The sequence below is a fragment of the Nycticebus coucang genome, chromosome 7, assembly GCF_027406575.1.
Source record: "Nycticebus coucang isolate mNycCou1 chromosome 7, mNycCou1.pri, whole genome shotgun sequence".
Classification (NCBI taxonomy): Eukaryota; Metazoa; Chordata; class Mammalia; order Primates; family Lorisidae; genus Nycticebus; species Nycticebus coucang.
This window is the reverse complement of record NC_069786.1, coordinates 134,001,935-134,011,643: the sequence shown is the minus strand read 5'-3', so window position 1 is coordinate 134,011,643 and position 9,709 is coordinate 134,001,935. Positions and strand designations below refer to the sequence as shown.

At 48.7% G+C, this 9,709-nt stretch overlaps 1 protein-coding gene across 1 annotated transcript; it reads right to left on the bottom strand.

Annotated features, from left to right (window-relative positions):
* Positions 1 to 488: 488 nt before the first annotated feature.
* On the bottom strand, positions 489 to 2,345 carry PRLH (prolactin releasing hormone). Its single transcript, XM_053597665.1, has 2 exons — positions 2,214 to 2,345; positions 489 to 1,882 (listed from the first exon to the last, which is right to left on the bottom strand). Exons 1-2 carry the CDS (start codon positions 2,311 to 2,313, stop codon positions 1,719 to 1,721), a joined length of 264 nt encoding a protein of 87 aa, XP_053453640.1. The 5' UTR covers positions 2,314 to 2,345; the 3' UTR covers positions 489 to 1,718.
* Between the last annotated feature and the right edge of the window lie 7,364 nt (positions 2,346 to 9,709).

The following is a 9,709-nucleotide window of genomic DNA, read 5'->3' as shown; positions in this document are numbered from 1 at the left end:
ATTTTGTTTATCTTTTTGAGGAACCACCAATCTTCTTTCCTGGGCTGTGACCCTCTTCAAGTTCTGACCCAGCACCTGCCACCAGGGAACAGGACAGACAGTTGGGCGGGGCTGCCCACAGCTACACTCCACCCTGGTGAGGTGGCCAGGGCAGAAGGGCTCCCATTGAGACTGGGGATGTAGAGTCACCCTGACTCAGTCCTGTGTGGGTGGTCCAGGCCAGAGGTAGCTGGGGTCCTGGTGTTGTCTGCCACTGAGCCCTTCTGAGTGTCAAGGGTGGGCCCCTGAGAATGTTTGCAGGCGGGGTCTGACATAGCCCAGGCACCAAGCATTGGGTTGGAGGTATGTGGTTAAACCTGTTACCCCACGCTGGCTTGCAGGTGGGCTTTGCTGGCTGCAGGTGGGCTTTGCAGAAGGGGTTTGCACTCACCCCAGGCCAGCTGGTATGTGGGTGCTCTGTGGACGGAGCTCAGGAGCCAGGTAAGTGGCTGTCTGTGGTGTGCAGTCGCCCAGGATGAGTGCAGTTGCCCAGCTAGTGCAGGTGTGTCCCCTGATGTCAAGTGAATTTTCATCTGAGGCAGGACATAGAGACTCTCATGGGACTTGAAAGCGACAGAGAGTCAGGGGGAGCAACCCGGGTTTGCATCTCCCCGTGTGGATTAGAAATAAGCAGGCGGCACCTGTGGCTCACCTGAGTAGGCGCCGGCCCCATACACCAAAGGTGGCAGGTTCAAACCCGGCCCCAGCAAAAATGCAACAAAAAATAGCCAGGTGTTGTGGTGGGCGCCTGTAGTCCCAGCTACTCGGGAGGCTGAGGCAAGAGAATCGCCTAAGCCAGGAGTTGGAGGTCGCTGTGAGCTGTGATGCTGCGGCACTCTACCAAGGGCAATAAAGTGAGATTGTGTCTCTAAAAACAAAAACAAACAACCCAGCAACCCAGAATTCCTTTCCTTGGTGTAAGAAGGGAGGGAAGTCAGCTAAGAGGAGCGGCAGAGCCTCAGGTTGGGGTGAGGGAAGGTGTTCAGGGCAGTGAAGCCCCTGTGGGCGGTGGACGCGTGTCACTGCACATCACCCAAACCCACAGGATGCACAGCATCAGGAGCGAGCCTGATGCGAGCTGTGAACGGGGCTACGATGTGTCAGTGTAGGCTTAACAGTTGTGACAAATAACCTCTGGTGGGGGAGGCAGTGCAGGGGACAGGGATACACGGGAGGTCTCTGTACCTTCTGCTTAGTTTTGCTGGGAACCCCAAACTGCTATAAAATGTACAGTCTTTACGAAAAGGCCTGGGGCTGAGAGAGGGACTGAGCTCAGGCCCGGGTCTGTGCTGCCCCCTCTGGGGATAGTGTCCTGCACAGGCTGGTGCATGGCAGCCCCTGGCTTTGTGCAGTGCACAACCTAGGCAACCATCAGGGTAGCTCAGGTGTGGGGGTAGACTATGGGCTGCAAGTGACCAAGGATGATCCCAGCTCCCCTACCCAGTGCCAGCTGGCCTCAGGCAAGCCACAGAGCCTCTCTTTTCTTAAGAGCCTTCTGAGCACCGAGTTTCTTTCTAGGCTAACATCCCAGGAGATAAAACACCTGAGTCATTAGCAGAGTTGTAACTAACCACAGCTGGCACTTTTATTAGGATTAAAGGCATGGTAGCCTGTGGAGGAGAGAGGAGGGGGTGGAGAGTGGGGAAGGCTCTGGAGTGGTTTTCCTGATGAGCTGGCAGTTACCCCTCCTGGGAGGACTTAGCAATGCCTTCCAGGTTGAAGCAGGCTAGCTGAGGTTGCTGGCCAGGTTTGGGGACAACCGCCAGGGCTGCTCTTCTCCGGCCAAAGCGGCCCACGGGCCTGATCCCGTGGCCCCTGTACCAGGCGGGATTAATGTTGGTGCCTGGAAAGGAAAGAGTGAGGGTGGCCCTCTGGCTTGAGGCCCCACGGTGTGAGTGTGCTCCCTGAGGTGGCAGGGAGGGTGCACACACTCAGAGCTCTACACAGGGCCTCTCGGCTACCTGCTGCCCAATCTCCAGGCCACCCTGGGACCCACACATGAAACAGGCACCTGAGGTCTGGTGAGGTCATTTCTGGGTGTGGGGTGGGGTGGCTTTGGGAAGCAGGAAGTTGAAAGCTCACCAGGGTCAACTTCCTTTGCTACCCCCAGCCCAGATGGGCTCTCCAGTGACCACAGACATGGCTGAGTTGGGGGTGTCCAGTGGGGCGCTCACCGTGGGTCTCCATGGTGTGCTGGTGGGTGCGACGTGCAGCCACCTGCAGGGTGAGGCCCAGCAGCAGCAGACACAGGAGCCAGGCCCTGGGCACCTTCATCTTCCTCAATTCTCAGGGGTGGCCCGTTGAGGTGGGATCCCACGTGAGGAGAGTGCCGTCTGCGGGGAGGACACAGGTGTGAGGATGTGTGTGTGCAAGCTGGGACCTGGGGCGTGAATGCTGTGTATGTGTGAGATGTGTGTGCACACGTGTGTGAGAGGGAGTGGCCTGTGCACGCACGTATGTACTGTCACATGTACATGTGCGTACAGCCAGGCCTGTCCTGTGCTCCCCTGGGAGGGCCTCTGCTCCGCCTGACCTTCCCTGGACCTGGTTCCCTCCTCTGCATGGCAGGGATGAAGTGAGAAGCTCACGTGCACATCAGCCTCTGCTGGGCTCAGTCACATCTGCATGGATGCATGGTCACCAGGGGGACCCCGGGAGGCGTGTGCTGTCCGCAGGTATAGAGGTGGGCTGTCTGCCTGTCTGTGTAGGGGAACAGGGGGTGGGGCAGCCTCTGATGGCTGTCAGTGTTGGACACCCAGGCGGGCAGGCATGTAAAGTATTGGAAGTAAAGGGGAGTCAGGGGGCTGGGGATGCGGCCCTGGAGTAGGCTGGAGGGCTGGGATCCAGGCCATGGTTCTTTCCCAAGTTCATCCCAGGACCTCCTGATGCCCACTCCCAACCTGCCACCCCTGCCCTGCAGGAGGACATTATTGGACAGCCAGCGATTTAGGATGAGTCCACTTCCCCCTTCCTCACCAGCCCACTCACCCTCACCAGAACCCCAGACCCAATCTGCCCAGGCCACAAGTTAAACCTGCAGGCGATGGGAGGTGGGGCTGCCGTGGACAGGCTGTACCCAGGGGACCCACCTTCACTCTTCTGGTGTGGACTGCTGACCTGCCTAGACCCGGCACACCGGCTGCAGGAGACGCCCTGCCCATGCCACCCTTGGCACTTTAGGTGCCATCGGAAGGTACGCAAGAGCCCCCATCTGTTTCAGGGGAGCCCCTGCCCATGGTGACTGTCTCTCCCCACCTGGGGCCCTATGGAAAGTATTCTCCATTGCAGAAGCTTCTTGTCTACTCCGCTCCTTTCTAGGGACCTATGGGTGTGCCACACCGGCTGGGGTGGGGATCCCTAACCGAGAGGAAATGGGGGTGCCACCTTGAACAGTAGTAGAGACGCACTTGTTTTTACTTGTCCCCGAGGAGGGGACCTATGCTAGGCAAGGGGCATCACAGAATGTTAGCAGTGCTGGGTCCTGGGTCCCACAGACCTGCTTCCCCCAGAGTTGGAGATTGAGATTTTTGCTGGTGGGGTTTCTGGGTCCTGCACTGAGAGCAGAGCTGAACCGTCCACCTTCACCTGACATCTCCACTAAGGACGGTGCTGGAGCGCAGTGCATCTCGAAGGGAAGTGTGGCCCTGGACTCACACCCCCCGGGGGCGGCTGCTGCAGCCCAGCCGGCTCAGGGCCAGCTCTGGCTGACAGGAGAGCAGGCAGGGTCTTAGGTAAATCTCGACTCATGCCCAGGTGTGCTGCATGTCCCCAGATGTGCTACTCACCGGGATCTCCTCTTCAGTGTGGCAGAGGTGCTGTCCTGGCTCACGCTGTGGGGCCAGGCGGGAGCTCCTCCCCTTCTTATATAGCCCTGAAGAGGATGCGTGGACACCCCCAGACGCCCGCCCCAAGCTGGTCTGCTGTCCTCGATCGTATCCACTTCCCGCACAGGGTGGCATCAGGAGAGGCCTTTATCTTTTTTTTTTTCCTTTCTTTCTTTCTTTTTTTAAAAAACTCATCAGTGACATGATTTGTTCCTTCCTGGATTATATAATTTCATTTGGGCCAAGTGGTTTTAAAACACATTAGCCTCCCTTCTTCACGCTTGCCTTCAGGCAGACCGCAGAGTCAAGTGTCACCTGGTTCTCGCTGCACTGCCAGCCGCACCTTAACACGGACGGTGTCCCTGTAGGCGCCGCTCCCCTTTCCCTTCCTCCTCTTCTTTGAGACTTGGTGCTCAAGGGAAAGGTGAGAAGGAAAAGTCACTGAAACCTACACGTCTTCCCTGAGTCTTATAACCTGCCTGGGTCTTTGTTCTCTCTCCCGCCTGGCTTTTCCCAGCGGCTGTTATTATGTGTGCACCATTTTCATCCTGATGTTCTAACTTACAATCTCCCAAGGCTTTTACAGTCTTCAATTTATACTTGACATAAACACATTTTTTATTATTATAGGGCAAGCTTTTTTTATTGTAAAATCAATTCCTGAATACCCTGTATTTGGAAAAAAATTAGCGCATACAACACAATGTTAAACAAAGCACTGATGATACCAAAGTAGTGATCATTTTTCACATTTGACGTATTTCCTTCATGTGAGCTTTCCACATATTTTTCTGGGTAGATTCATCATACATGTTGAATCTCATTCTTTTCAGCTAACGCTATAATAATCATGTCCTTAAATTGTTTTGAAAAAAATCTGAATATTTGTGTCATTTTAAACAACTATGAGACATTTTACCATTTAGCCTCCTGGAATATGAAATCATGAATAATTATAGATTATGCTAATGGTCATTAAGTGCAGTTCAGTATAATTTTTATGTTTTCTTTTCTGAGAGAGGGTCTGGATCTGTCACCTGGGGTTAGAGTGCAGTGATGTCATCACAGCTCACCACAACCTTGTAAACTCCTGGGTTCAAGTGATTCTCCTGCTTCAGCCTCCCAAATTGCTGGGACCATAGGCATGAGCCATGGTAACGTGGCCTTTTTTTTCTCTTTTCTTTTTTTTTTGTAGAGACAGAGTCTCACTTTATCGCCCTCGGTAGAGTGCCGTGGCATCACACAGCTCACAGCAACCTCCAACTCCTTGGGCTGAAGTGATTCTCTTGCCCCAGCCTCCCAAGTAGCTGGGACTACAGGCGCCCGCCACAACGCCCAGCTATTTTTTTTTCTTTTTTTTTCTTTTTTTGGGTAGAGATGGGGTCTTGCTGTGTTGTCCAGGATGGTCTTGAACTACTGGGCTCAAATGATCCTCCCAGCTTGGCCCCCCAAAGTTCTGGTATTACAGGTGTGAGCCACTGCAGCTGGCTGAGTTTAAACTTCTCAAGGGAAGCATCTGAGAGGAAATGTAGCAGGTCTTTCCCTCGGATTCACGCAGATGGGCAATGCGCCTTTGTCCAGGCCTCCACCAGACTTCCAGGAAGAGCTTCAGGGCCATTCTTACCCTTCATTCAGGGAAGGGATTTCTCCTTGCAGGGCTGCCTCTTCCTGGTGACTCAGGTTTTGGCAGGTGGGGTCCCTGGGAGACCTGGAGTGTAGGGGTGGCTGGTAAAGGCAGGGGGGTGGTGGGGAGGGGTATAGGATAAAGTGCCCTGGGAGGTGGGGGCCCAGGGTCCCTGTCTCAGACTGCAGGTTAGAGTCACCAGGGAGCTTTAAAAACCTCCCAGTGCCTGGACTGTACCTGGGATGAAAGCCTGGGGGTGGCTCAGGCATTAGCGATAGCCAGAGTTTCCAAGTGGCTCCTACAGATATGGGTTGAGTATCCCAAATCCAAAAACCTGAAATCTGAAATGCTTCAAAATCTGAAACTTTTTGAGCCCTGACATGGCACTCAAAAGAGATGTTCATTGGAGCATTTCAGATTTGGGGTTTTGAAATTTGGGATGTTCAACCAGTAAGTATAATGGGAACATGTCAAAATCTGGACAAAAATTCTCAAACCTGAAACGCGTCTGGACACTCCACCTGCAGTGGCAGTGGCAACGGCTGTCGTGGAGTGTGGTCCTGTCTCTGAGGCGGGTTTGCTGCCCAGGGCTAGAGCCACCTGGAGCTGCGGAAATGTGAGACCACAGCGGGCTGGAGGCAGCTCCTGGGCATCAGCACTGGAGTGTGTGTTCTGTGTGTGTTCTTTCTGTGAGTGCGTTGTGTGTATGTTGTATGTGGGGTGTGTGTACTGTTTATTTTATTTTATTTTTTTATTAAATCATAGCTGTGTACATTGATATGATCATGGGGCATCATTCACTAGCTTTACAGACCGTTTTACCAAGTTTCACATATACCCTTGTAAGATGCACCACTGGTGTAATCCCACCAATCCCCTTCTCTCTACCCACCTCCCCCCTCCCTCCCCTCTCTTTCACCCTTCCCCCTATTCTTAGGTTGTAACTGGGTTATAGCTTTCATGTGAAAACCCTAAATTAGTCTCATAGTAGGGCTGAGTACATTGGGTAATTTTTCTTCCATTCTTGAGATACTTTACTAAGAAGAATATGTTCCAGCTCCATCCATGTAAACATGAAAGAGGTAAAGTCTCCATCTTTCTTTAAGGCTGCATAATATTCCATGGTGTACATGTACCACAATTTATTAATCCATTCGTGGATCGATGGGCACTTGGGCTTCTTCCATGACTTAGCAATTATGAATTGAGCTGCAATAAACATTGTGGTACAAATATCTTTGTTATGATGTGCTTTTTGGTCTTCTGGGTATATGCCCAGTAGAGGAATTACAGGATTGAATGGCAGATCTATTTTTAGATCTCTAAGTGTTCTCCATATCTCTTTCCAAAAGGAATGTATTAATTTGCATTCCCACCAGCAGTGCAAAAGTGTTCCCTTTTCTCCACATCCGCGCCAACATCTCTGGTCTTGGGATTTTGTGATATAGGCTAGTCTCACTGGAGTTAGATGGTATCTCAAAGTAGTTTTGATTTGCATTTCTCTGATGATTAAACATGATGAGCATTTTTTCATATGTCTGAAGGCCGCGCGCTGTCTTCTTCAGAGAAGTTTCTCTTCAAATCCCTTGCCCAGCCTGCGATGGGATCCCTTGTTCTATTCTTTTTTTTTTTTTTTTTTTTTTGTAGAGACAGAGTCTCACTGTACCGCCCTTGGGTAGAGAGCCATGGCGTCACACGGCTCACAGCAACCTCCAACTCCTGGGCTTAAGCGATTCTCTTGCCTCAGCCTCCCGAGTAGCTGGGACTACAGGTGCCCGCCACAACGCCCGGCTATTTTTTGGTTGCAGTTTGGCCGGGGCTGGGCTTGAACCCGCCACCCTCGGCATATGGGGCTGGCACCCTACTCACTGAGCCACAGGCAGCGCCCCCTTGTTCTATTCTTGCTTATACGTTTGAGTTCTCTGTGGATTCTGGTAATTAAACCTTTGTCGGAGACATAACCTGCAAATATCTTCTCCCATTCTGAGGGCTGTTTGCTTGCTTTACTTACTGTATTCTTGGCTGTGCAGAAGCTTTTTAGTTTGATCAAGTCCCAGTAGTGTATTTTTGAAGCTGCTTCAATTGCCCAGGTGGTCCTCCTCATAAAATACTCGCCCAGCCCAATTTCTTCGAGGGTTTTCCCTGCACTCTCCTCTAGTATTTTTATAGTTTCATGTCTTAAGTTTAAATCTTTGATCCAGTGAGAGTCTATCTTAGTTAATGGTGAGAGGTGTGGGTCCAGTTTCAGTCTTCTACAGGTTGCCAGCCAGTTCACCCAGCACCATTTGTTAAATAGGGAATCTTCTCCCCACTGAATGTTTTTAATTGGCTTGTCAAAGATCAAATAACGGTAAGTAGCTGGATTCATCTCTTGGTTCTCTATTCTGTTCCAGACATCTACTTCTCTGTTTTTGTGCCAATACCATGCTGTTTTGATCATTATTGATTTGTAGTATAGTCTGAGGTCTGGTAGCTTAATTCCTCCTGCTTTGTTTTTATTTCTGAGTAATGTCTTGGCTATTCAAGGTTTTTTCTGATTCCATATAAAACGAAGTATTGTTTTTTCAAGATCTTTAAAGTATGACAGTGGAGCTTTAATAGGGATTGCATTGAAATTATATATTGCTTTGGGTAGTATAGACATTTTAACAATGTTGATTCTTCCCAGCCATGAGCATGGTATGTTTTTCCATTTGTTAATATTTTCAGCTATTTCTTTTCTTAGAGTTTCATAGTTCTATTTATAGAGATCTTTCACGTCCTTTGTTAGATAAATTCCCAAATATTTCATCTTCTTTGGCACTACTGTGAATGGCATAGAGTCCTTAACTGTTTTTTCAACTTGACTGTTGTTGGTATATGTAAAGGCTACCGATTTATGAATGTTGATTTTGTAACCTGAGACGCTACTGTATTCCTTGATCACTTCTAAAAGTTTTGTAGTAGAGTCCCTAGTGTTTTCCAGATATACGATCATATCATCTGCGAAGAGTGAAAGTTTGATCTCTTCTGACCCTATATGGATACCCTTGATCGCCTTTTCTTCCCTAATTGCAGTGGCTAAAACTTCCATTACAATGTTAAAAAGCAATGGAGACAATGGGCAGCCTTGTCTGGTTCCTGATCTGAGTGGAAATGATTCCAATTTAACTCCATTCAATATGATATTGGCTGTGGGTTTGCTGTAGATGGCCTCTATCAGTTTAAGAAATGTCCCTTCTATACCGATTTTCTTAAGTGTTCTGATCATGAAGGGATGCTGGATATTATCAAAAGCTTTTTCTGCATCGATTGAGAGAATCATATGATCTTTGTTTTTTAATTTGTTTATGTGCTGGATTACATTTATAGATTTACGTATATTGAACCAGCCTTGAGATCCTGGGATAAAACCGACTTGGTCATGATGTATGATTTGTTTGATGTGTTCCTGGATTCTGTTTGTTAGGATCTTGTTGAATATTTTTGCATCTATATTCATTAGTGATATTGGTCTATAATTTTCTTTTCTTGTTGGGTCTTTTCCTGGTTTGGGGATCAGGGTGATGTTTGCTTCATAGAATGTGTTGGGTAGTCTTCCTTCTTTTTCTACATTTTGGAACAGGTTGAGTAATATAGGTACTAATTCATCTTTAAAGGTTTGGTAGAATTCAGACGTGAAACCATCTGGTCCCGGGCTTTTCTTTTTAGGGAGGTTTTGTATGGTTGATGCTATTTCTGAACTTGATATGGGCCTGTTCAACATTTCCATTTGATTCTGGCTAAGTCTTGGAAGGTGACGTGCTTCCAAGTATTGGTCAATTTCCTTCAGATTTTCATATTTCTGAGAATAAAGTTTCTTGTAATATTCATTAAAGATTTTTCTTATTTCTGAGGAGTCTGTTGTTATTTCGTCTTTGTTGTTTCTGATTGATGAGATTAGAGATTTTACTCTTGTTTTCCTGATTAGGTTGGCCAAAGGTTTATCTATTTTATTGAGCTTTTCGAAAAACCAGCTTTTTGATTTATTGATCTGTTGTATTATTCTTTTATTTTCAATTTCATTTAATTCTGCTCTCATTTTGGTTATTTCTTTTCTTCTACTGGGTTTGGGGTTGGAATGTTCTTCCTTTTCCAGTTGCTTGAGGTGTCCCATTAAGTTGTTAACTTCCTCTCTTTCCGTTCTCTTGAGGAAGGCTTGCAGTGCTATAAATTTCCCTCTTAGAACTGCCTTTGCGGTGTC

Excerpts from the sequence above, each read along its gene's own strand:
- PRLH (XM_053597665.1), bottom strand. The coding sequence starts at position 2,313 with ATGAAGGTGCCCAGGGCCTGGCTCCTGTGTCTGCTGCTGCTGGGCCTC. Across the intron at positions 1,883-2,213 it reads GCACACCATGGAGACCCACG|GCACCAACATTAATCCCGCC; the intron begins GTGAGCGCCCCA and ends TTTCCTTTCCAG.